Source organism: Sprattus sprattus (genome assembly GCF_963457725.1).
Source record: "Sprattus sprattus genome assembly, chromosome: 1".
In the NCBI taxonomy this organism is placed as follows: domain Eukaryota; kingdom Metazoa; phylum Chordata; class Actinopteri; order Clupeiformes; family Clupeidae; genus Sprattus; species Sprattus sprattus.
The window spans coordinates 77959967-77986988 of NC_137920.1; the positions used below are offsets into that span (position 1 = coordinate 77959967).

General features: G+C 43.2%; 4 protein-coding genes across 4 annotated transcripts; 3 read left to right on the forward strand and 1 right to left on the reverse strand.

The window, feature by feature from the left end:
• Positions 1–2003: 2003 nt before the first annotated feature.
• Positions 2004–13644, reverse strand: fam114a2 (family with sequence similarity 114 member A2). The gene is made up of 14 exons (XM_080839864.1): positions 13522–13644; positions 11077–11465; positions 10373–10472; positions 9608–9718; positions 9219–9286; positions 8639–8773; positions 8046–8207; positions 7553–7673; positions 7269–7357; positions 6968–7078; positions 5686–5831; positions 5218–5290; positions 4504–4557; positions 2004–3630 (listed from the first exon to the last, which is right to left on the reverse strand). The coding sequence occupies exons 2-14, from the start codon at positions 11443–11445 to the stop codon at positions 3532–3534; spliced, it is 1638 nt and encodes a 545-aa protein (XP_080695990.1). The 5' UTR covers positions 11446–11465; positions 13522–13644; the 3' UTR covers positions 2004–3531.
• Positions 13645–14100: 456 nt separating this feature from the next.
• Positions 14101–20379, forward strand: pgrmc1 (progesterone receptor membrane component 1; the record flags this gene model as incomplete). Its single annotated transcript, XM_080834867.1, has 3 exons — positions 14101–14392; positions 17225–17380; positions 18754–20379. The coding sequence occupies 3 exons, from the start codon at positions 14101–14103 to the stop codon at positions 18855–18857; spliced, it is 552 nt and encodes a 183-aa protein (XP_080690993.1). The 3' UTR covers positions 18858–20379.
• Positions 20380–21977: 1598 nt separating this feature from the next.
• Positions 21978–23381, forward strand: cox7b (cytochrome c oxidase subunit 7B). Its single transcript, XM_080837865.1, has 3 exons — positions 21978–22078; positions 22842–22963; positions 23188–23381. The coding sequence occupies exons 1-3, from the start codon at positions 22042–22044 to the stop codon at positions 23263–23265; spliced, it is 237 nt and encodes a 78-aa protein (XP_080693991.1). The 5' UTR covers positions 21978–22041; the 3' UTR covers positions 23266–23381.
• Positions 23382–24785: 1404 nt separating this feature from the next.
• mrps12 (mitochondrial ribosomal protein S12) lies at positions 24786–26176 on the forward strand. The gene is made up of 3 exons (XM_080850292.1): positions 24786–24920; positions 25125–25180; positions 25683–26176. Exons 2-3 carry the CDS (start codon positions 25135–25137, stop codon positions 26063–26065), a joined length of 429 nt encoding a protein of 142 aa, XP_080706418.1. The 5' UTR covers positions 24786–24920; positions 25125–25134; the 3' UTR covers positions 26066–26176.
• The last annotated feature ends 846 nt before the right edge of the window (positions 26177–27022 follow it).

Below are 27022 nucleotides of genomic sequence, written 5' to 3' on the forward strand. Positions count from 1 at the left end.
GACTGGAACACGGAGCTGTAGCCCCGCCCTTTGGAAACAGCATGTGAACCGAACCACTTTGAGGAATAGGAGGATAATGATTTTTCAACACTTAAAAAGCACATTATGTTACGTTTATAATAAGCACCGCTTGTGTCGTCGTTCGTTTGTTTCATATTACATTTTTAAAAAAAAAAATTATTATTTTGTTGGGGGGGACAACTTTATGCGAGGGGGGGACATGTACCCTCCGTCCCCCCCGGGATCTCCGCCTATGTCCGTGTGTGTGTTTGTGTGTGTGTGTGTCCGTGAGTGAAAATAGTGTGTGTGTCCGTGTGTTTTAGCTATCTGATTAAATATGTATTTAGTTGTCATTTATTTGCTGTTTGTTTTTTTAGTAGTGTCAGATAAGGATAATCCCGGGCTCGTCATTGGGATGGAGCTGCCAGGGTTCATCGCTCTGCTGGTTGCCCCCCCTCTGAGTGTTCTCCTGTCGGCTGCTCTCATCGTCTTCTGCCCCAGCTGTGAGTGCAGACATTCACACAGACTCAGAAAGATGCTCATGTGCTTGCATCCTTTTATTAAAATATGCCAGGTTTTTTATGTTTAATATCACAAGCCTACTGTTAATACACATTATTATTATTATTAGCATTATTATTACAAGATTATAAGAAATACTTCTTATTTTATCTAATATTCAAAAGCACAGCCTGGAAGACATCAGCTTTTAAATAATTTTTGGCAAGGTTTTTCTCCAGATCGAATAGAATTGGCTAGGTCAGAAACATTGTGATCGATTGTGATCTCTTGGCGTGGAGAGAAGGCAAAGTCAATCATCCATAAGAGAAATATACTTTTCAAGAGAGGGGATACATATTTAATTATAATATAATATTTATATAAATTGTTAGTGAAAAAAATAAATTCCCATCAATCTTTCAATGTACCTGTGGTTTTACAGTGGAAACAGGAAGTGAGTCAGAGGCCTATATTATGTCTTTCCGGTTCGGATGAAAACATTATAACTGTTTATGTTCAGTGGTCACATGAAAACATGATAAATAGCTGAGAGGGCTCTGACATGGACATTTAATGAAAGCTTATCTTTATATGTGTCTTAATGTGTGTGTGTGTGTGTGTGTGAGAGAGAGAAAGCACTTGGGACTATAACACACAAACTACTGTTGCTTTCGTTTTTCAGACCCTAAAGAGAACAAGAGACAAAGACCCAAAAGGAAGTAACCTGCATATGTGGTGAAGGGTGTCACTGACGTGCGTGTTGCATGCATGAGTCAACAGAGGTACAAACATAACACTGCAATCTGCAGTACAACCATCTCACATGTATTAGTATGCAAGAGGCTTTTAAGTGTGTAATGAAATATCACATTGTGTCATAGTATCTGAGCATCTCTAGAGAAGCATTGGACATCTGAGCACATCCAGCATGTAAGACACAGCTGCACTGTGATGCTAGTGTGTTGCATCTTTTACCTTTCTTATTTTTCCATCATCTGCAAACTTGCAGGGTCAAACATAATACATTTGTATTAATAAACATAGTTAAAAGTGTTTAGATTTGATAAAGTACAGTAGTGTTATTCAAGAATGTATGTTTTCGTTGTAAAAAAAAAAAAAAGTTATATATATTTTAAAGCTAAAACATAATACATTTGTACAATAAAAGTAAAGTATTCTTCAGTGCTAAATTATGAATTTGCCATTTTTTGATGAGGCTGATAATTTAAAGACAACATTATAGTCGAAGAATAGTGAAGAAATGTACAAACACACACACACACACACACACACACACATTCTCCCTGTTCAAATGCCCCTCAACTTGAGCAATAGGGCACATCTCTTTGAAGGGCCTAGTAGTCTATTGTTATGGTAACCTGTGTTTCTGTTCCTATGCTCCTTGGTTTCTGTTCAGCATATTTCGTATCAAGGAAGCAATTATTGACGAGGTATAAGCCCCCACCCTAACAAAGCACACACAACTAAAGTGAAACACAACATATTTACAATCTGCTTTAATTAAGAAAGCATCTTTATTCCAAAAATACCTACAGTACATGTAGCCATAAATAAGACCCAGGGAAGTGGGGAATGTTTACCGTAATGAGAGCCAACACATTTCTGCAAAATAAGAGGCCGAGCCATGTCTCTGAGTAATTAAACTTAAATCTTAACTATGTGGGTCACAGTTAAGCATCATATATGAAACATAAAGAGGTGGCATGTCTCTGTGTAATAAAAAATCTTAACTATGTGTACATGGGTCACAGTTAAGCATCATATATGAAACATAAAGAGGTGGCATGTCTCTGTGTAATAAAAAATCTTAACTATGTGTACATGGGTCACAGTTAAGCATCATATATGAAACATAACAGAGGAGGCAGAAGTAAAACTAACTGTAGAATTATATACTATTACATGTAAACATCAGCATCATTGAAATATTTGAGCATACCATCCTTTATTTTATCCTTTAGCATACCATCGTTTATTTAATCACCTTATATTTTGGACCTTATTAACGTAACGATGTAGTCAAATTACTTTTTGGACCAGTTGCAGGTCTTTGCAGTGTTTATCAATTTTCAGGAACAACAAATGTGGCCGTCATGACGACGAAAGACTTAGTATCCTCAACGTCTTCTTAGAGAGTTTAATTCCTAGGCCAAACACTGTAGTTTTTTTTACAGTAGGTTTTATACAAGCTGCCTTACTTGTTCTTTGCAATATCTAACCGTCCATTTCACTTAGGACATCTTTTTTAATACAATTCATTCATGGTCCCAAGGTAATGAAATTTGGGTTGTTATGTTGTGTATAAACCTTGACGCTAGTGCACATGTGTCAAACTCAAGGACTGCGGGCCTGATCAGGCCCGACAAGCCATTTAACCTGGCCGGCCAGCTCCTCAGAATGTTGCAAAAAGTTCCGTTGATTTGAATGAGCAACGGTGAAATTTGATTTCGTTTGTCTAATTTTCCCTCAGGATTAATAAAGTATCCATCTATTTATTTATCAGAGCTTGTCTGCCACGGCCACTGGTATGTCGAACGCACCACAAATACTGCAAGTCCCACAATGCACTGTCCCCGCGTTGGTAGCATACGTCAATTTAGGGAGCGCTTGCCCCACTGTCCAGCCCTCAACTTAGACCCATTATTTCTTTTTTTCTGTGTATTTGAGTTTGACACCCCTCCTCTAGTGAGTCCGCTCAAACTTTTGATTGACACCATGTGCATACATTAAAAAAAAAGAAGATATGTATATAATCATATTACTCGCTTAAAGAACCAATATTTGGACTTGGACTGACTCTGACCGGTCTTTGCAAATAAAGGCCATCTCCTTTTAATTGATGCGATGGCATTTTATTGTTATGGTTTTCATCCTAAAAAAGAAAAAACCCTGATACAGTCCCCCAAAGAGCAGTGCCCCTCCACACCCTCAAACAGTGGTGTCCCTTACAGAGCAGAGGGGAAGGAAGTCCCTGGTTGGCACTGCGAAGTGGCAAGGTGGGCGATGCGTCTACTTGGCAGAGTCGGCCGTCTTCTGGATGTGTGCCAGCTCCAGCACTGGCATGAGGAGCTGAAGGGCGTCCTGGATGTAGGAGGCGCTGTTGGAGGCCTACGAGGGGACACCACCCAAAACACTTTAAATGGAGTCCACACCACTAGCTAGCAGCTGCAGAGTCCACACCACTAGCTAGCATCTAACTCACACACTCACACACACTCACACACACTCACACACACTCACAACACTTTACATGGACGCAGCTGCAGAGTCCACACCACTAGCTAGCATCTAACTGATCTGGGTTCTTACTACAGGTACAGTGTGTGTGCAGTGGCGACGGTTGTATGTTTCTATGAGTCACACCTGAATGAACTCTGTGTGATCTAATGGCTGTATGTTTCTGTGAGTCACACCTGAATGAACTCTGTGTGATCTTATGGCTGTATGTTTCTATGAGTCACACCTGAATGAATTCTGTGTGACCTTATGTCTGTATGTTTCTGTGAGTCACACCTGAATGAACTCTGTGTGATCTTATGTCTGTATTACAGGTACAGTGTGTGAGCAGTGACAATGGCCGTATGCACACCGTGCCAAAGTAAAATAGACCCTCCTATGTCTTCATCATCATAAGGGATGCCTGATCCAGCTCATGACGGCGTCACACCTGAATGAACTGTTTGATCTGATGTCTGTATGACCCAATGACTTATCACTAGTGCGTTTCCCAAAAGCGCTGTCGTTGAACAACTTCCGTTCGTAAACAATCCCATCGATAATCATTTCAATGCTCTACATCGGTTACAATTGTTTCGTAAACGATCAATAGATAATCATTTCAAACCTCTACATCGGTTACTACGGTTCGTAAACGATCCATAGATAAACGTTTCAACGCTCTACTTCGGTTACAGCGGTGGTTGCTCAACGACACTTTTGGAAAACGCCGTCCGGGGGCGGTGTTCTGCAGGTCCAACATACCTCCAGGAAAACTCCAGTTATCAGTGGGTTCAGGATCTCCCCTTTCTCATTTGACTGCAAAACAAAGGGCCAATGTTTTCCATGTTAAATCAGGTTTAAATAAATACAATTAAAAAAAAGGGGAAAAATACTGGGTATGTATTAAACTCCATTTCATGACACGTTTGACTAGAAGAGTTGGCGATATGGGGCAACAGGAGGACAGCAGTGACATATCAATCAATCAATCAATCAATCAATCAATCAACAATTTTGTATAGGGCTTCTCTAGATACCCGAAGACGCTTTACAGAGGAGTCCAGTCCAGTCCAGTCATTCAGACTCAGTCATTCCGGTGGTGGCAAGCTATGTAGTAGCCACAGCTGCCCTGGGGCAGACGGACGTAGGCGTGGCAGCCAATCAGCGCCAACTGCCCCTCCGACCACCACCAACATTAAGTCATATTCACACCATGTGATGCACGTCTTTAAGAGAGGATAGTGTGTGTGATGCACGTCTTTAAGAGAGGATAGTGTGTGTGATGCACGTCTTTAAGAGAGGATAGTGTGTGTGATGCACGTCTTTAAGAGAGGATAGTGTGTGTGATGCACGTCTTTAAGAGAGGATAGTGTGTGTGATGCACGTCTTTAAGAGAGGATAGTGTGTGTGATGCACGTCTTTAAGAGAGGATAGTGTGTGTGATGCACGTCTTTAAGAGAGGATAGTGTGCCGTACCCCAACGGTGGTGAGACAGGAGGTGAAGCTCTTGGAGAGGAGAGAGATGTCCTTGCACAGCAGAACCGTGATCCTGAGGGGAGGAGACGAGGGAAGGAAGGGTGAGCGGAGTACTGAATGTCTGTGTGTGTGTGTGTGTGTGTGTGTGTGTCTGTGTGTGTGTGTGTGTGTGTGTGTGTGTGTGTGTGTGTGTGTGTGTGTGTGTGTGTGTGCTTGTACTATTTGTGTGAGCAATCCACCATGAATGGTGAGCTGAGTGCTGATTACAGGTTAAATAGAAGGTTCAAAACAGGTCAGGGCACAGAAAAAAAAGAGTGAGCACTAAAGAATTGAGACACAGAATTAAGAGTGAGACTAAGTTAAAGACAGAGGAGGGGTATGGGACTTACTGAGCGAGTGCTAAATGTGTGTGTATATGTGTGTGTGTATGTGTGTGTGGCTGTGTGTGTGGCTGTGTATGGGACTCACTGAGCGAGCGCTTTGGCCTGCTCCATGGTGGAGACCTCAGCACTGCCACTGCCACTGTGCAGGACCACCTGAGCCACCTTGTGGAACTGCTCTATGGACCGGGCAGTGAGCTCCGCTAAGCTTCTGATGGCCGAGGTGTGAACATCCTGTCAGCATAGAGGTATTAACAGCACGGTTAATCATTGTAGCTAGGAGCATTGCCAGTATAGGGGGTTTTTGCCGTGCGGTTAAATATTGTGGCCAGGAGCATTGTCAGTAATGGGGTATTTGCAGCACGGTCGGTTAAACATGGTGGTTAGGAGCAAGACATTTACTGCAACACAAACACAGACACAGAGCACCCAGTGCAAACTGTAACTCCAAACAGTGACGAGAGATCAAAACACAAGCTTCAGGCGGCAGTTAGAAGTGAGGTCATTTCCTGCCCCGTGTTTCCATAGTCACAGGCAACAACAGACCGTGAGGCAGACAGCTCATAAATAATTTGAACAGGACGGACATCTTTCACTCACAAACAGTGTCAAGACAAAAAGCTGATAGTAGGAATACGTCTGAGGATGAAACTCTTAACTCTGTAGTGTACTGTGTTGTGGTTAGGGTTAGGAAGGAATATCTTCGATGATGAAACTCTTACTGTACCCCTGTAGTGTACTGTACCTCTGTAGTGTACTGTGCCTCTGTAGTGTACTGTGCCTCTGTAGTGTACTGTACCTCTGTAGTGTACTGTACCCCTGTAGTGTACTGTACCTCTGTAGTGTACTGTGCCTCTGTAGTGTACTGCACCTCTGTAGTGTACTTTGATCTGGCTAGGGTTAGGAAGGAATATCTCCGATGATGAAACTCTTACTGTACCTCTGTAGTGTACTGTACCTCTGTAGTGTACTGTACCTCTGTAGTGTACTGTACCGCTGTAGTGTACTGTGTTACTGTACCTCTGTAGTGTACTGTACCTCTGTAGTGTACTGCACCTCTGTAGTGTACTGTGTTGTGGTGTCTTACTGTACCTCTGTAGTGTACTGTGTTACTGTACCTCTGTAGTGTACTGCACCTCTGTAGTGTACTGTGTTGTGGTGTCTTACTGTACCTCTGTAGTGTACTGTACCTCTGTAGTGTACTGTGCCTCTGTAGTGTACTGTGCCTGTGTAGTGTACTGTGCCTCTGTAGTGTACTGCACCTCTGTAGTGTACTGTGCCTCTGTAGTGTACTGTACCTCTGTAGTGTACTGTGCCTCTGTAGTGTACTGTGCCTCTGTAGTGTACTGTGCCTCTGTAGTGTACTGTACCTCTGTAGTGTACTGTGTTGTTGTCTTCTCCTCAGTGTCATCCTCTTCCAGCGCTGGTGTTGCAGTGGAGGATTTAATATCAGCGATGCGATCGTGCACATTTGTTCTAGCCTACACACACACACACACACACACACACACACACACACACACACACACACACACACACACACACACACACACACACACACACAGACACACACACACAGACAAAGACACACACACACACACACACACACACGATTAGTTGGTGGCCTAGAGGAACTAAAATAAAGTGCTGTTGAGATGGAGAGAGGCATACCTGACTGAGCTTGTCGGCTGTAGTGGATAAACACAACCGACTCACGGCTTGTGTGAGCTCTTTGGTAAAGTCCACACCATCGTCGTCCTCTGAGAAAACAACAGAAGAAGAAAAAAGGTCACTTCTATCGCACCACATTCAACCCTGTTCATACTGGTTACTATTCCCCATAGGCCAGCAGACACACAGTAGAACACTCGCTGCATAGAGCGCGCACACACACACACACACACACACACACACACACACACACACACACACACACACCCGCCGTGTGTCGTCACCTTTAGCGTCGTCCTCGTCGTCATCAAAGTCCACCAGGGAGAAAGGCTCTTTAATCTCCGCCAGGTCCACCTTCAGCTGGGCTAGCTCGTCCCCAGACATGGTGGTCAAGACGGACCTCACCTGTGCGTCGGCAGACATAGCAGCAGCACTGAGTGGCTAGTTAGCTCAGACAGGCTACCTATACACTAGTGTTCCACTAGCTAAGCTCATAAGAAAAGACCCTGAATTCTCATGCATAGGATGATTTTCAATAGATTGTTTTGTATTTATTTCTGAAACCATTTCGATTTATTGCACTGCAAAGTTATCCAAAAGTCAATAAGCAATTTTAGAATGATGCCCGCTATGGAACAGTTATTTCAAAAGCCCTTCTAAAAGGTTATAAGCCACCGTGATAAAACAGGGTGTTAAACCCCAAGTAAGTAATTAGTAATTTTATTTTTAACGCACTTTTGCCTGGAGTGTAACAGTGGTGGTGGGTAGCAAGCTCACCTTGATCTCGCTCTCCCTAGACAAGCTCTCTAGCGCCTCCAGGTGGGCGAGCCCCTGAAACTCATCGAACAGCATGCCGTAGTGGGCCTTCTTCTCCACGTCTGAGGCGATCTCCTCGCCAGTCTGCTGCTGCTCCTCTCGCTCCTTGGCCTCTTTTAAAACCTGAACACACACCAAGTCACACACACACACACACACCACGTCACACACACACCACGTCACACACACACACCACGTCACACACACCACGTCACACACACACCACGTCACACACACACCACGTCACACACACACCACGTCACACACACTAACACTCTAGTACAGCGACATTAATATCTGTTTGTCTGTTTGTTTGTGTGTGTGTGTGTGTGTGTGTTTGTGTTTGTGTGTGTTTGTGTTTGGTTTGTGCGTTTGTTTGTTTGTTTGTTTGTTTGTTTGTGGGTTGGTTTGTTTGTGCGTGTGTGTGTGTGTGTGTTTGTTTGTTAGTGTTTTCAGCCTTTCAACATAAAAAGGGGCATGTTCAGTCAGGGTTCCAGCTGGTGCTGGCGATCAGAAGGAGTTTCACTTGTGGTCAGTTCCGGATCAGTTCTTACCGATGAGAGGGTGGACGGTCTGATCATCAGAACTTTGGTCTTTTTGAACCCTGGGTCTCCCTCAGCAATCACGTCCATCGTCGTCTTACCGATGAACTCCAGGGCGTCCAGACCCCCGCTGATGACCGTTTTACCCTGCAGAAGACAGATGTCAGTGATGACCGTTTGACGGGGTGTCAACATCACAGATGTGTGGTTGGTGAGGTGATGTGGTGAGGTGAGGTACCATGGAGCCGATGAGGTGTGGTGTGTTGCCCTGTGGTTTGGTGTGGTGAGGTGCTGTGTGCTGGGATGGGTATGGGGAGGATGTGGTGAGGTGTGCTGGGATGGGTATGGGGAGGATGTTGGGTGCCATATTGGGGAGGATGTTGGGTGCCATATTGGGGAGGATGTTGGGTGCCATATTGGGGAGGATGTTGGGTGCCATATTGGGGAGGATGTTGGGTGCCATATTGGGGAGGATGTTGGGGCCATATTGGGGAGGATGTTGGGTACCATATTGGGGAGGATGTTGTGTGCCATATTGGGGAGGATGTTGGGGGCCATATTGGGGAGGATGTTATTGTATCTGTGTCCTCACTGTGCTCAGCAGCATCCCCAGGGCGCTTCCCATCGCCGTGTCACCCTCAGCCTCAGCAGTGCCTCCTGCTGGACAGACACACACATTGCACTGTTAACACATGTTCTGCATTACCTGTGAAGCCAAGGAGGTCTTTTTTCTGTGATCAATTTTTTATTGACACCATTTATGCAGTCAAGTCATTCATGCAGTTACGACATGCAAGACAAAAGTATATCAGAACAATATTTCCATTTATCATCTGGTGTACATGATGTCTTAAAAAACACACACATGGCAAGAAGGGCATCCGCAGTAAGAGTTTCAATCCAACAGTACAAAGCAAATCAAAGACACCAAAAGAATACGACTGTGTGCTGTATATTCATAGAGCCTTGGTATGCCTTTACCTTCCTCCTCCTCCTCCTCCTCCTCCTCCGGAGCCCGTGCAGAGAGCTCCTCTGGGCTTGGGATCCCGAGCGAGGTCTCAGCCTTCTCAATCACCTGGGAGATGCCCTGACCTGAGACACACACACACACGCACGCACGCACGCACGCACGCACGCACGCGCGCACACACACACACACGCGCGCACACGCACACACACACACAAAAACACAAATACACACACACACTGAACATACACATCCTTGCACAGAAGTTCAGCCCAATACACCTACACAAGATCACAGCCAGATTGCCAGTCAACTTCTAATAGTAGACAGCCTAGGATTCACTGCACCATATAACTGTCTGATAAAACACCTCTTCAGAGGAGAAGTGAGCTCAAATAAACTGCTGTAGGTATAGGTGGAGCAGACTCTGGCCTCAAATAAACTGCTGTAGGTACAGGTGGAGGAGACTCTGGGCTCAAATAAACGTCAGTAGGTACAGGTGGAGGAGACTCTGGGCTCAAATAAACGTCAGTAGGTACAGGTGGAGCAGACTCTGGCCTCAAATAAACTGCAGGTGGAGGACTCTCTGAGACAAATTCAGCAACATCGCCTCTAAATCAGAACTGGAGCTACATTACTATGAGCTATGAACTATCAGCTGACGGACTGAGAAAAGTGAGTGAATGAGTGTTTCCTTACATACTCTGACAGACTCGGAGTCGGAGCTGCGAGTGTGTTCAGTGCATATGTGTGAGGAAGAGTTCTCAGCGGTCACTCACCTACGGTTGCCACGGTGGCCGTTGCCGTGGACAACAGTGACTTCCCCCAGCTGCCCCAGTATCCCCATCCACCCTCCATCACTGCGGTGTCACTGGATGCCTACGCCACAGACACGGGGCATATTATAACACACACCTGATTTCACCTCACACACAATCATTTCAGAGCATATTTAAATGAAGCCATACAAATACTTAAATACATATATAATATATAAACATATATAAACATATATATTATTATAAAAATATAAATCACACACCTGCTTTCAGTCTACATATTTTAGTTAAGTGGGTTTACATTAGAGGTGGGGGAAAAAAAATCGATTAATCGATTTTTCTCGATTCTCTCTCTTATAGAGAAGGTAATTCATCTGTTGATTTTCTTTATTTATCAAACACAAAGTAAGAAGTGATTTTAGACTCTGAGTAGCAAACTCAAATGATTTAAAGGTCGAAATGCATCGATAATCGTATTATCGGTTCGGAATTGATAATCGATAATCGGTTTAAAATCGATAATCGGTTTAGAATCGAATCGTTGACCTCTGAATCGGAATCGAATCGAATCGTGAGGTGCCAAGAGATTCCAACCCCTAGTTTACATACAGTGACCTTGAGCAACACAAACATATTGTCATGATTTGCAGGGCTGGATGGTGTGTAGAAATGGCATTCATTAGATTCAAGGGCGTTACCCTTACCTTCGGCTCTTCTGTTTTAGTGTCTGCCTTCTCCTGTGGATCAGGAATGTCTGAAGGGGGCGCTTTGTGTTCTGGCCGCCTCCGTGTCTTGCGTGTCGGGGCTACGTCGGGCGACGTCTCGCCGGGGGTCATCTCGCCAGGAGCATCTGTGGGGCTCTCTGTGTGACTCTCTGTGGGGCTCTCTTTGGGGCTGGGAGATGGCTGCTCCTGGACACCAACAGCCTCAGGGTCTCTGTGACTCTCTGTGGCGCTGGGAGATGGCTGCTCCTGGACACCCTCAGCCTCAGGGTCTGTGTGACTCTCTGTGGGGTCGGGAGATGGCTGCTCCTGGACAGCCTCAGGGTCTGTGTGGCTCTCCGTGTCTGACATCCTAAATCATTTCACACTGACTGCAAAGAAGAAAGAAAAAACAATTACATGCCACTTCTTCCCTCACCCCTACTTAAGCTGCAAGCAGCCCGGGTGCCATGTTTAAGGACCAGCTAACCTTCTATGAGCATGAAACCTCTGTCTCCCAGGCGCCATGTTTAAGGACCAGCTAACCTTCTTTGAGCATGAAGCCTCTGCCTCCCAGTCGCCATGATCAAGGACCAGCTAACCTTCTTTAAGCATGAAGCCTCTGTCTCCTAGGTGCCATGTTTAAGGACCAGCTAACCTTCTTTGAGCATGAAGCCTCTGTCTCCTAGGTGCCATGTTTAAGGACCAGCTAACCTTCTATGAGCATGAAGCCTCTGCCTCCCAGTCGCCATGATCAAGGACCAGCTAACCTTCTTTAAGCATGAAGCCTCTGTCTCCTAGGTGCCATGTTTAAGGACCAGCTAACCTTCTTTGAGCATGAAGCCTCTGTCTCCTAGGTGCCATGTTTAAGGACCAGCTAACCTTCTATGAGCATGAAGCCTCTGCCTACCAGTCGCCATGCTCAAGGACCAGCTAACCTTCTTTAAGCATGAAGCCTCTGTCTCCTAGGTGCCATGTTTAAGGACCAGCTAACCTTCTTTGAGCATGAAGCCTCTGTCTCCTAGGTGCCATGTTTAAGGACCAGCTAACCTTCTTTGAGCATGAAGCCTCTGTCTCCTAGGTGCCATGTTTAAGGACCAGCTAACCTTCTTTGAGCATGAAGCCTCTGTCTCCTAGGTGCCATGATCAAGGATCAGCTAACCTTCTCTGAGCTTGAAGCCTCTGCCTCCCAGTGGTGCTGCTTTGCACTGTACAACATCAGGAGAATCAGGCCCTACCTGAGTGAGTACGTCACCCATCTCCTGGGACAAGCCCTAGCCATCTCCCGCCTTGGCTAGTGTAATGCTCTGCTCCAGAGCTCCCTAGCATTCACTGTGAAACCCACGGGTGGTCCAGAAGGGCACACTATTCAGCCGTTCATTAACCTACAATGGATACCAATGGCTGCACACATTCAATTCAAGTCACTGATGCTCTCCAGCTGCCTTAGATAGATTATTCAGGTGTGCACTCTTTCTCGCTCACTGTCTGCGCACAACGCCTTTTGGCACCTCGACGATGACAGAACGAGCTACCATAAGCCACCAGAGTAGGAGAATCCTCTGCGATCTTGAAGAATCTCCTTTCTTAGCACCTCCAGCTAAACACCCTAAACACTCCTGCATTTAGTTACTATGAACTTCTCTCTGCTTTCTATGGCACTTCATAGTATTAGTAGTTTGTGTTTACTTTGGATAAAATAGTCTGGACAGTACACAAATGTACATACTCATGCAGACTGAGAACAACAGGTATCGACTTTGTCAATGACTGCATGTTTGGATGATGGTCAGGTCAGAGATCAGTAATCGGTAATCACTAAGAGATTGCTTACAATGGCAAAGAGGACCATGATAGCCGTGCACAAAGTTCAAGACCACAGTGACACCTCAAAGCCTTTTGTGCAAATGCCAATACAAATGCTAGGACCTCGATCATCCGGGGTAAGGTTAAACTGAAATTCCGATGACATATAACTCAAATTCCGATGACATTCACTATCTGGCCACCTTCATCATCTGGCTCAACACAGCACTCAAAGTTAGGTCGTTACTTTAATGCACCGTTACCAGGCATGAAGACCAGGCAGTCACATACCACAACATTTCATTTAACGTTGACTAGGGTTTTTGACACAAAAAACTTCAACTGACAAACTATTGTAGTTGTTGATTCTGCAACGTTAACTATCTAACTGGCTATGCTACATTTTTAAAGAAATGAAGAAATAAACGTATACATTTCACTTGATTGTGTGTAAACTACCTCATGACAAGACCCTATAACATGCTAATGGCAGATTTGTATTGGCAAGGAGAAATTAGCTAGCTTTGGATTTGTACATCGTAACGTTCCGTTTTCTAAGTCAATCACTCGGAAATATCGAAAGAGCCATCTAACATGGAAGTAGTTTCGACACACCAAACAAATTTCGCAAATCATGCTTACATTACTCTTCAGTTTCTGGGTCGAGTGGCGTAAAAGTGAGCCACGTCACTCTGGTATTGGGATCCTGATGGGATTTGTTTTGCTCCGAATGCTCTTCCTCTTCACACTGGCTGTGGTCCTCCTGTTGCCTGTGGATGAAAGTCAGTATCGCCCCCTATTGACTATGACTACAAAGTTCTTTCTCAGAACCTTCAGAGTCCACAGAATCGTCCCACCCTTTCAAATATGCAGAAACTCTCTCTCTCTCTCTCTCTCTCTCTCTCTCTCTCTCTCTCTCTCTCTCTCTCTCTCTCTCTCTCTCCAAAGTATAACTAATAAGAGCCTCAACAAAATAATTAAATACGAAAGATGGAATATATCTTACATTAACACGTTCGTTTCAGTACAATAGATTCCAATGATTTTCTAATAAACAGTTAATGTCAATGATTCGTCGTTCTTATTGACTACATATCCCATATAGAGAGGACTTGATTGGTTAGAAAGCAATGCCGTGTTATTTCGCTTCACTGATTGGTTTACTGGTAGTCGCGATATACTCCCCTCCTGCTCCTGCTGCGTGCTTAGTTGGAAACAAAGATGGCTGAAGAAGAGGTAGTTGAAACTTCTCCTGGAATTCTTCAGGAAATTTTCACATCCCCGTTGAATTTGAGTTTGTTATGCCTTTGCTTATTTCTGTTGTACAAAATCATTCGTGGAGATAAACCACCAGACATGGGTGAGGTCGAGGAACCATTGCCGAAATTAAAAAGAAGAGATTTCCTATTGCCAGAGTTAAAAGAATATGATGGATTGTCAAACCCAAGGATTCTCATGGCTGTGAATGGTAAAGTGTTCGATGTAACGAGAGGAAAGAAGTTTTACGGACCAGGTGAGTTCACAGTACCTCGGTACTTTATTTACGTTCGTTTTTACTATAAACGGATAGTGTTGGACACCTTCATCTTACAATAGCTGCCTGCCTGCTCAATTATTAAATGTGATATTGCTTCGTCGTGGCATGCATGGGTTGTGCTGAGGGGCGAAGTTCGGAGGTCCTGGGGGCAAGGGTGGTTTGTTTGACATGAAAGCCTACTACACGGCCCCAGCAGCCTCGGGAAGCTATTTCCTTTTTAGTTTCTCGACAGAACTTCCCAAAGTGCAGTTATTGTATGGTGATCATCACGCCCCCACCCCCGTTACTGTGGAATGGCACTCAATTTCTTATGTGGGCAAACCCAATTCCTGTTCACACGCAACGTTGATGTAAACCCTGACCAACTGATTGTTTAGCTCGAACTGCCCCTTCACCCGCATGCAATTGTGTGTTATGCAACATGCAGAACATGATCTGAAGTCTGAAAGCACCGTGGATGCACTGAATAATGTGCAGGTATTGTGTGATTATTAGGACACTTAACATGCTATGCTGATATTGTCAACCTAACTTTGTTTACATTTTCAAACTCACTCAGCTTTCTTATTCTATGTAGCAGTGTGCTTTAATACATTGGTTAGACATGTGGCATCTATATATATGATATAGTTAAATCATTACAATGTTTACACAGTACGCTTACACCGTATATGATATATATTGTTATATATATATATATATATACAGCCGCGGAAAAAATTAAGAGACCACTTCAAAATTATCAGTTTCTCTGGTTTTACTATTTATTGGTATGTGTTAAAGTAAAATGTACATTTTAGTTTTATTCTATAACCTACTGGCAACATTCCTACCAAATTTCAAATAAAAATATAGTCATTTAGATCATTTATTTGCAGAAAAATGACAATTGGTCAAAATAGCAAAAAAGATGCAGTGTCTTCAGACCTTGAATAATGCAAAGAAAACAAGCTCATATTCATTTTTAAACTACACAATACTAATGCTTTAACTTAGGAAGAGTTCAGAAATCAATATTTGGTGGAATAACCTTGATTTGAAATCACAACTTTCATGTGTCTTGGCATGCTCTCCACCAGTCTTTCACATTGCCGTTGGGTGACTTTATGCTACTCCTGGCGCAAGAATTCAAGCAGCTCGGCTTCTTTTCATGGCTTGTGACCATCCATCTTCCTCTTGATCACATTTCAGAGTTTTTTTTATGGGATTCAGGTCTCGAAATTGGGCTGGCCATGACAGGGTCCTGATCTGGTGATACTCCATCCACACCTTTACTGGCCTGGCTGTGTGGCATGGAGCATTGCCCTGCTGGAAAAAACACTTCTCAGAGTTGGGGAACATTGTCAGAGCAAAAGGAAGCAAGTTTTTCTTCCGGGACAACGTTGTACTTTGCCTGGCTGAGGTTTGTAAAAGACCATAAGGATTGAACCAAAGCGGACTGGAGGGTCTCCTAGTTCGTCTTCTCTGATGAGTCCAATTTTCAGCTTTGCCCAACACATGGTCGTCTGATGGTTAGACGGAGACCTGGAGAGGCCTACAAGCCACAGAGTCTTGCACCTACTGTGAAATTGGACTCATCAGAGAAGACGAACTAGGAGACCCTCCAGTCGGCTTTGGTTCAATCCTTATGGTCTTTTACAAACCTCAGCCAGGCAAAGTACAACGTTGTCCCGGAAGAAAAACTTGCTTCCTTTTGCTCTGACAATGTTCCCCAACTCTGAGAAGTGTTTTTTCCAGCAGGGCAATGCTCCATGCCACACAGCCAGGCCAGTAAAGGTGTGGATGGAGTATCACCAGATCAGGACCCTGTCATGGCCAGCCCAATTTCGAGACCTGAATCCAATTAAAAAACCTCTGAAATGTGATCAAGAGGAAGATGGATGGTCACAAGCCATGAAAAGAAGCCGAGCTGCTTGAATTCTTGCGCCAGGAGTAGCATAAAGTCACCCAACGGCAATGTGAAAGACTGGTGGAGAGCATGCCAAGACACATGAAAGTTGTGATTTCAAATCAAGGTTATTCCACCAAATATTGATTTCTGAACTCTTCCTAAGTTAAAGCATTAGTATTGTGTAGTTTAAAAATGAATATGAGCTTGTTTTCTTTGCATTATTCGAGATCTGAAGACACTGCATCTTTTCTGCTATTTTGACCAATTGTCATTTTTCTGCAAATAAATTATCTAAATGACAATATTTTTATTTGAAATTTGGTAGGAATGTTGCCAGTAGGTTATAGAATAAAACTAAAATGTACATTTTACTTTAACACATACCAATAAATAGTAAAACCAGAGAAACTGATAATTTTGAAGTGGTCTCTTAATTTTTTCCGCGGCTGTATATATGTCCTATATATTGTTATATATATATAACATATATATCCTATACGGTGTAAGCGTTCTGTGTAAACATTGTTATGATTTAACTAGTCAGTGCTGCATATTTCTTCTGACCTAACATTAAGGCTGTGCCGAGTTGCATCAGGATGGCTGTTTGGTTTTTGTGAATGAGTAATGCTTGTGTATAAAGGTCAAACGATTTTGTTTTTACCGTCACCTGACCTAGAACTTTCTAGCGTGACATTGAGGTCCCAGAGGAGTTAGTCCTTGGGTTTGTCCAGAACCTTGAAATGTGCCCTTGACAGCACTGAAGAGACATGTCCAGAACACACCATTCCGGTGCACTTTCCTTCAGAAGTATTGCAACACATTTAGAGGCTTTTAGAAGAATGTGTAGCGTGTTGTATTTACATCCTGTGCATGGCAGCCCTTGAGGTCCACACTAACTCATTGTCTTGTTCATTCAGAGGGACCGTACGGGGTGTTTGCTGGCCGCGATGCGTCTCGAGGTTTGGCCACATTCAACCTGGAGAAGGAGGCACTGAAGGACGTCCATGATGACCTCTCGGACCTGAACAGCATGCAGCAGGAGAGCCTCAGCGAGTGGGAGGGCCAGTTTACCCGTACGTTTCTTCCATTTTGGGGGGGGGGGGGGCAGTTTACTCGTACGTTTCTTCCACTATAGGGGGGGGGGGGGGCAGTTTACGCGTACGTTTCTTCCTCTTTGGGGGCGGGGGCGCAGTTTACTCATACATTTCTTCCACTTTAGGGGGGGGGGGGCAGTTTACTCGTACTTTTTGTGGTTGAGCTGTTAGTTTACACTGATGTTTACGTTTAGTCATTTTTGGCCGACGCTTTTATCCAAAGGTGCAAGCGTGTTGTACAAGCAAGGGAAAAAACACTGAAAGCACTGTTTCTGTTCCATTGGACAGAAGCGGCAGTCGGCAGATAAGGACATAAAGAAGAGAAGGACTTTAGAGGGACTCTGAAGAACGTGTACACCACGCAGACACATTGGAGTTCATGCACATGTTACTTTAGCAAGCGAACAGCAAGACTAGAACCAGTTAGCATTACCGGCTGATGATAAGAGAAGCTAAAGTCCATCAGGAATATTTCACGTCCTTAGAATAACTCATTAGCAGGGGTTCCGTACGACCGTTCTATCTTAACCAGTGGAAAGATGTGATTTAAGTTATTGTTTTGCTGATAACCTCACCAGCTGCCTCTGGCCTACTCCTTTTTGTATCGGCATTGTAATATTATTGGTTTTAGCAGCCTTGAACATAAACGAATACTTTTACTAGTATTATTATTATCCTCAGACACTAGAGCGTTGAAATTTACTTGTAGTCAGTTGGCAGATTCTTGTCTTCCAAAGTGACTTACAAGAAAAGGACAATGTAAGTAATTAGTGGAAAGCAACGTAAGAACAGCTCCTTTTATTGCTGTCATCTAGTGTGTTGGCTAACCGTGGTGTGTGTGTGTGTGTGTGTGTGTGTGTGTGTGTCAGTGTGTGTGTGATGCTGTCATAGGTGTGTTGGCTAACCGTGTGTTGGCTAACCGTGTGTGTGTGTGTGTGTGTGTGTGTGTGTGTGTCAGTGTGTGTGTGATGCTGTCATAGGTGTGTTGGCTAACCGTGTGTTGGCTAACCGTGTGTGTGTGTGTGTGTGTGTGTGTCAGTGTGTGTGTGTGTGTGTGTGTGTGTGATGCTGTCATAGGTGTGTTGGCTAACCGTGTGTGTGTGTGTGTGTGTGTGTGTGTGTGTGTGTGTGTGTGTGATGCTGTCATAGGTGTGTTGGCTAACCGTGTGTGTGTGTGTGTGTGTGTGTGTGTGTGTGTGTGTGTGTGTGTGATGCTGCCATAGGTGTGTTGGCTAACCGTGTGTGTGTGTGTGTGTGTGTGTGTGTGTGTGTGTGTGTGTGTGTGTGTGTGTGTGTGTGTGTGTGTGTGATGCTGTCATAGGTGTGTTGGCTAACCTTCTGATTCCCTGCAGAGAAGTACGACTACGTGGGCAAGCTTCTGAAGCCAGGGGAGGAGGCCACGGAGTACACCGACGACGAGGAGGTCAAGGAGGTCAAGGAGAAGAAGGAGGATTGAACAACAACAACCGTTTCATTCGTTCTGTGTGTAACATGTATTTCATGACCAAACTAAGCGCATGGGCCTGGCTTGTTTTAAAACAAAGTCTGTCTCATCTCTGCTGTATAGTGTGTTTTTGATTAGAGGCTGATCTCACTCTCTCACTCCTATCTATTTTCCCCCCGCGCATTCACGCATTCACTCGTTAACTATGCTGTGTGCTAAGTCTGGTACTGAGCAGGTGACCCAAAGCATCTGCCAGCACAGTGAAGAAGTCTTTTAATCAGGATCAGGATCTGGCCTTCCATAAGGGGAAGCACAACCATAACCCACGGCATTCCCAGTTAGCAGCTGACTCAGGAAATTATCTGACCCTGCTCTGGTGCGAACCTGTTCCAGAGGCAGAGTCTTATTGGGCTATGTCTACGAAACTCACACACACACTCTCTCTCAGAGGGAGAGTATTAGTGGCCTATGTCTACAAAAATCACACTATCTTTAAGGAAATCAGCAACAGTTACTTCTTAAATGAGCTGACGAAGCTCCATAAAAAAAATATGAACGTAAAATGTCACTACTACACTACACTACTAAGTCCACAAGGAGAGAGAGAGAGAGAGATACAAGACCCATTGATCTCCGCCTGGGGGACTGATGCATGCTCCCGACAATCTAGTATCTTTGAGCCCCATCTGAACAGTAACAATCAAGTGCAGACGGACTAGAAAGCCAGACGAAATAAGGGGCATTCTTCTAGCTTTTGAAGTTGAACATTTAAAAACACATCTAGGCCTACAATGACAATGCAAATGTGGAAGGAGAGATATCCGTTCACCTTTGTTCCATGTCTCTGGTGTTATGAATACACTTGTTTACATGCCAAAGGGTCTGGAAAACGGCATTAAATACCTTGATTACATGGAATGCCGGAGATATTGGGTATCTTAACCACATACTTAAAATATGTTAGCGTAGGTCTAGGTATGTGTTGAACTTGGACCTATGAACCTTGACATCAGAGTACGTTCTGCAGCCTTTGTCCACCTGTGTAATGAAAGCAGAAGGAGGAATCCAGACTTGCCTTAATCAAGCTGCCATCTTGTCTCACTTACATATTCCATACGCACCATGCTTCTGTCTGTCCGTCAGTCATTCATTCACAATGCATTTCAAAGCACTGGACCAACTCACTTATAAACACCAATTGCCTTTTATGAAAGACACTGTAGTACATTTTGCATATTGGATTATTCGCCTCTTGTGATTATGTTTTTTTGTATCACTTTAATTTTTTTCTGTATGTGGAGGGACCTGGCGTATGTCTATAACCTCTTTAACCATTGTTATCTATATGGATACCAATATATGTGTACCACAAATAATATTTTCTTGGGTAAAGAATTTGTATCGAGTCATGATTGACTGTATCTTAACATTCCATTGGAGAGCTTTGTGTGTGTGTTTACTGCTGCTGTCGCCGCTGAGGGGCTGTTCGCCAGCGCTGGGTTGTACAACATTAAACAACCTAAACTTAAAATCAGCTTCTGTGGACGACTTTCATTCATTATCAGAACAGATGAGTGCACTGCATAATCACCAAACAGTATTCCTCCTTGCAGTACAGATGGGTGCATTGCATAAGCACTCAAACACTATTCTTACTTTCATCCCAGATTTGGGTGGTATCCAAAGTTATTGAGGTAACTGGTTGAATATCCTGATTGACACAGTATCATTATGAGTTTTTAGTTTTTTAACAATGCATTTACATTGTAGTTTAGATGACTAGTGATATTAATGTGACACAGCCTGTGTAAAGGTATGCCCATGATATTGCTATTCTAGTGGTAATTGAGAGTGTAGTTCAAACACATCACACAGGAGTATGCCCGCTGATGTAAAGGCCTTGACGAAACTTTTACACAGAACGTAACACAAATGCATATATGATTCTGTCACATGAGGTACATCAAGGTACAAACACGCTGTCTGATAACAAAGCATTTGTTTCAGATCATATTTATTATTATTATATTTTTGCTGAACATCTGAAATACGCCTTTATGAGGATAGCTCTTCTCTTCGCTAACAGGACAGGCTGAATTGAGTCTGGTAACAAGCCATGAATCATACATCAAGTATACATATGGCTTGTTACCAGACCCAATCAAGCAGAATCAAATTTTCATTGAACTGACTCTCAATGTGCTTACACATATATAACACATAATATACATTACAACACAGTACAAAACAAACACAATACAATACAAAAACAAACAGTGCAATGGTCTATGAAAGTTTGACAAAGTATGTGCAGGAGCTGTGAATTGTTACAATAGTGCAAAGAAGAAAGTGGAGAGTGCAAGAAGTGCAGGGATAAATATGTATGTTACTTTGAGTTGTTCAATAGTGAAACGGCTAGGGGGAAGAAACTGTTTTTGTGTCCGGCCAACCTACGGTTACCAGCCCGAAACCCTAACCAGTAGGCCACGACTGCCCAAGCCTGTCCTGTTAGTGTCAGACATTAAGCACAAAGCTGGTAATATAAACAGCCTAGATAATTGCATGTCCATAGCTTTAGCTAGCAAACTGTCAAAAGCTTTCCAGATTAAACAAGGTTATTAACTCTACAGATACAGGTTTTAAAACATGGCACTTGAATTGTGTATGTGTGTTTTAAAGATAAAAGTTAACAAATACAGCGGTTAAAACGCAGTTAATTAGCTGATAAGAGCCCTTGTAAGGACGACATTTCTGTATTTACCTTCTTTATTCTAATATTTTGAGATACTGGATTTTTGATTTCCATGAGCTGTATGTTCTTTCTTAAACCATGTATATATAAATTGAAATGTATTCAATTGGATGTTTTGTCTTTTATCTGGACGCTTAGTCGGTTATAAAATTTGATTTGTTTGACTAATTGATTGACTGGCGCTATCTAAATAAAATTGAATTACATACACGCACGCACGCACGCACGCACGCACGCAATATATTATCAAATGGACTTGGCGTGCAACACTCCAGAACAGCAGGTGGCAGAATGCATTCTCCATTGGTTTGAAACGGGCCTGAAAATCAATTGAAGTGAGTTTCACTCTATGGTTTCACTTGAGTAGTGAGTACTTCCGAACCTTCCTGCCATTTTGTTTTTGTCAAGGGTGTCCTCGAAGCGACCACTGGAAGACTATCAAACATGTTCAGGTTCTCTAAAGCCGCTCTGAATCTTACAGGTAAGCTGTGATCATATGACTAAAGGACCATACTTGTTTTTGTTAAAGTTATTCAAATACAGGTCTTTCTAATTGTATGACACTAAGTAACCACATTCTTTGGCTAACTGTGCGAGCCATAGCTGCCGGGGTAATAAGGGTTCACGTTTCCTTTACCCAGCTCACAGAGTTGTGATAATGTAAAGCACTATTGGTCTAACTTGGGCGTTAAGTTAAAATATGTTTCAGAATAATGAAACATAACTATTCATTATGAAGCATGTAAGTGTGCACACCAGGCTATTGTAATGAATCCAACCCGAAAGTCACTATTACAAAGGATGTAAGATAACTGCTATATGCTAGCTGTTTGTAGTGACAGCCAACTGTTCACTGCTATAAGTTAAGATTGCCTTGAAGATATTCAAAAACCAGGGATCTAAATTAAATGTAAACGGATAGCTTATTCGCGCTTACTTGCCATAGAATGTATGACAGGGGGTAACATAAAGAATGGGATGTTAGGTCTTTGAAAATCGGTTTTGTAAATTACTTCCTCTGGATACGCTGGGTTACCTCTATGTGGCTGACTGGCACTCTTGGCTGTCCTTACTTCACCTCAAACTAGACTTCACGTCTTGCTAACAGTCATTAAATCGGCTTGTTTTCGTAAATGCTTCCTTTTGGTCCATAATAAGTCATTCACAGGTAGAATGGGTGTGTGGTGTGCACTTGTTGTTTTTGATTGATTTTCCTAGCATTAAACCAACCGTTTTGTGCATAGGCAAAAGCTCACGGCAGGTTGCTGTGCGCAATGCCTCAGACGTCAGTAATGATTTCCACGCCAAGTACGGCTACCCTCTCATCGGCGCTGGAGCAGTGTTCTGTGTCGGAGTCTGGACATACGTGAGTGCTCCTTTTAGACGAATAACGTTATTTAACACTGATGGCAATATTGCTAAATGTTAATTTAGTAAATTGCTTTGTTTTTTGTCACATTAAGAAGGAAAATGAAAATGCTGGTTAAAAACAAATGTTCTTGTTCTACCACTACTTTTTGTGATGTGTATGTCTGTGACCGTATGATCGCCACGACTGGGTCAGCTGATTGTATCCAATGTTGTCTCTAGGTGGCAACATGCACTGGCATCACCTGGAACCTGTCTCCAGTCGGCAAGGTGGAGCCCAAACCATGGAGGGAAGAGTAGAGTGAACCTCTCCACCGTCCTTCCTCCTCTGTCTGTCCCCCGTTTCACCTAAAGATGTATATCTCTAAATTGTTGTAAAGAGTATGGCGTGTGTAATAAATGACTTCCAATCTGAAGATTGTTGTGTTGTTGTTGTTGGTTTTATCTGTTCATGCCTGGGCTGGTGGATGAAGGTTAATGGGTTTTGTAGCGTTCTGGCTCTTCTCATAAGTGAAGTGTTTTGGACGTTGGGTTTTCCTTTATTTACTTAAATCAATGAATAGTTCAAGTAAAGCCACTGAGCTACTATTCCGTAGGAATCGACACCACTAACCAGGAAATATGTGCTAGTAAAGAAAAAAAGTGCTTGAGATGATTGTTTGTTTGCCTTTCACCGTGACTAAGTAATCCGTTAGGTCAAATTCAAACATTGAATCGACTAGCATGCAGATTTGTCCGCATTCAGGATCTCTAAGGCATCCTCAGATGTTGTAAAAACTGAGATTTTTCAAGTATTCTTTGTTTTGGAAATCTAGACGTTATTCATACATTATTTCATCATATGAAATGATTATCTGATATTTGTAGTCACACACTGTTATTGACTCAAAATACATTGATATTTATTCTGACTGTCAAAATTGCATTGCTTTCTTTTTGACCATATTAACACCATAGTTTGCTCCAGTTCTGTCTGATTATTAAGTAACTAATGAAGGAGTGGAGGACTGCAGATCAACGTCTCCCAACTTTTGAATAGATGGGTAAACATTGAGCTCTGCAGGGTGTTGATGTATTCAGACTGCAACCAAGATGGGCGGATACTTAGGGTAAGCAACGCAAAGCAAGTGGTATTCTAATATGCCATTTTACAATTAATGATTTCCCCCTGAACATTTACCATGAACTGTCGATGCTATGCACTGAAACTTCATCTGCAGTTAGGGTGAAAGCATAGACACAGGATGACCTATCTCAATGGTTGTAAGTGCAAGCAAAGTCCTTCTAAGTGAAAGTCACTGGTACATGTTATCTTCCTATCCACAAGAGGGCGCTGAGCCCACGTTTAGACCATGGAGATTATTGTGGTGAACCAGAGACATCACTGCTCCAAGAGAGTTTGGCAGGCTTGTCTTGTACTTGCAGTTATCTGGTTTATTAAGTTTTTGTTGTTTTATCAAGAAAGAAAATAAGTAAATGGTTCCCTTTCTGTGGCTGTCATTTCTCAGTCTAAGATGTAACCTGTATTTCAAGCACTTTTCCAGAGCCTTAATACAGTAGATGTTTTGCAAGGGTATTTTTTAATATCAGTCAAAAGTTTGAGTTAAGTCAGATAAAAATCTATAGGAATTCCACAGACCACACTGCTCACTTACCGGAACCAGTATGTTTCATGCAAAAAGTGGGAGGTTATTTTAATTTCAAAACTGTGCTGATGAAGCCAGGGGAGGAAACCGACGCTAGAGGGCAGTCACGGGCCTCATAAAGATTCGGCTGGGCTGGGTTGAATGACAGCGAAGAAGCCGGGGTTTCCGGTGATACGTCATTGTGGCGAAAACATGGAGGCGCACATGGATGCCCAAAGTTGACGGTTTCGCTGCAGAAATTTGGAGTGTGAATGTCAACATTGCTCGCACGTAGTACAAATACGATTTGCGGGAGGCAACAGCGAGCAGGTAATGTAACGAAATCATCTGTCTTGAAGTTAGTTTGATGAAGTTGTTAGACGAGCTGTTACAAGGTGACACTACAACCAGAGTCGGTCTGTTAGAAATGCTCTGCCACTACCTGTTCGATCCGGTAGATAACGTAAGATGACATTCTTTTATAATTCACGTTGTAAAAATGACATATTTAACCTCACGTTTTCTATCTATTAGATTTAGAAACATGTCGCTTTTGGGGAGGCTGAGACCACTGATGTCGTTTCTTCAGGGTGAGTGACAGGGATTGCTTCTATGATCTGCTTTGTGCAGCGAGATATTTGGTCGCTGTTAACTCCGGAACATTAATGACACATTTCGCAAAGATGCTGACGTTGGAAGTTGATTATTCATATAATCTGTTTGCTTGATAGTGAATTGTTTCTTACAAAGCCCCCTAAAACTCAATGTGAAGTGTTTTTGTACTGAGCGTTCCCTCGCATTAGCTTTGTGTTCCCCAACCCACGGAAGCGGATGAAACGCAAAAGTAGCTCCAAAATCAAATCATAAACGTGACTTTTAGTTTTAGGGGGGTACAAAAATATTGAGAGTTAACGCAAAAGTACATCATGGGGAAGTTAGAAGCAGCTAAAAAAAAAAAAAAACAACACTTCCACTCTTCACTGTCCACTGTTTTGATCTTTAGTTCTGCTGTATGATCTATATTGCGGAACACATATCAGTGTAACTCACTGTTACTGACTTCTCCCACTGCACTTCACTCTGCCGTTGCAGTACCGCAGTGTGTCTCCCAGTGGGCCCCGCCAATCCTCTCCAGGACCATGGCCACCCTGAATCAGATGCACCGCCACGGCAAGCCCCCTCCCCGCCCGCCGAAGGTCAGCGCGATATTCGGGCGCCCACAGATGAAGGCGGTCGTGCTGAAAACCATGATTCGCAAACCCAAGAAGCCAAACTCCGCCAACCGCAAGTGCGCACGCGTCCGGCTGTCCAACGGCAAGGAGGCCGTCGTGTTCATACCTGGGGAAGGACACAACCTGCAGGAGCACAACGTGGTGCTGGTACAGGGGGGCCGAACGCAGGATCTGCCAGGCGTGAAGCTGACTGTGGTCCGGGGCAAATATGACTGTGCCCATGTGGTGAAGAAAAAACAGTGATTTTGAGGAAGAGTCGTCATGTGTGTGTGAAGAGTCGTTATGTGTGCACTATAGTTCATTATTCTAGTTCATTATATTCTCTGTTGTGTATGTTGACAGTGTCGAATAAACATTGCCTATGTGAGGTTGTACATCTCCTCTCTGATTTGTTCACATTCCTTAAATGTGAAGGAAGTGAGGTAAAGTATGGTGTTGGATGTAACTCTGCTTGATCCTGTGTGGGAAATGGATCCCTGAATGATGGCAGTTACTTGTGTGATTCATTAGAAAGTGCAAAACTTGTCCATGTTTAAAGTGTAAGGATACCCCTCAGGTCTGAACCTTTTTGAAACATGGTAAAGGGGGGGACTAGGGTCTGGCTGAAAGCTTACTGGTATATGTATGTCCTGACGTAGAGAAGTCCCAAATGGTCGATTCTACTTCAGCATCGGCCTTCAGGATGATTTAAACAGTATGTGGAGTGTTGAGGCATTTTTAACCCATAAAATAGATTTTAATAATTGTTTTACATTTTGACTAACACCAGCAGTGATGTTTCTTCACAATACATACAAAACATATTGTTTAGTTTACAGCTTAAAATCACATTTAAGTGTATATGTTAAATTATCAATATTAATCTAAAGTAGCTCTTATAGGTTTTTTTGATTGCCAATATTGTTGTAGACATTTCTTTTTTTATGCTGCATGGACCCCAGATGTGAGCTGACTGTGACTGGTACAGATGGAGTCTCGTTTAGTCTCTCTTCCATTACTCCAGTGTGTCTTAACTTATTTCCCCACGGGGTCTAGTGCGTATTGGGTTGGATTAGCTCTACACAGCTCTAATCTGCATGGCCAACTAATGTTGGTGAAGTTCAGTCAAAATGTATGCAGTGCACACAGGTGACGTAAACAAATCAAACCCAAATTAGAAATAAGCAGGAAATGAAAGTGTTAAGCCCGCCCACCTGTAGA

Coding starts and splice junctions, on each gene's coding strand:
- fam114a2 (XM_080839864.1), bottom strand. CDS start 11,445: ATGTCAGACACGGAGAGCCACACAGACCCTGAGGCTGTCCAGGAGCAG. Junction 8,774..9,218: donor TGGGGATGCTGCTGAGCACA/GTGAGGACACAG, acceptor TGTCTTCTGCAG/GGTAAAACGGTCATCAGCGG. Junction 7,358..7,552: donor CGACGAGGACGACGCTAAAG/GTGACGACACAC, acceptor TTGTTTTCTCAG/AGGACGACGATGGTGTGGAC.
- cox7b (XM_080837865.1), top strand. CDS start 22,042: ATGTTCAGGTTCTCTAAAGCCGCTCTGAATCTTACAG. Junction 22,079..22,841: donor AGCCGCTCTGAATCTTACAG/GTAAGCTGTGAT, acceptor TTTTGTGCATAG/GCAAAAGCTCACGGCAGGTT. Junction 22,964..23,187: donor GTGTCGGAGTCTGGACATAC/GTGAGTGCTCCT, acceptor TGTTGTCTCTAG/GTGGCAACATGCACTGGCAT.
- mrps12 (XM_080850292.1), top strand. CDS start 25,135: ATGTCGCTTTTGGGGAGGCTGAGACCACTGATGTCGTTTCTTCAGG. Junction 25,181..25,682: donor ACTGATGTCGTTTCTTCAGG/GTGAGTGACAGG, acceptor CTGCCGTTGCAG/TACCGCAGTGTGTCTCCCAG.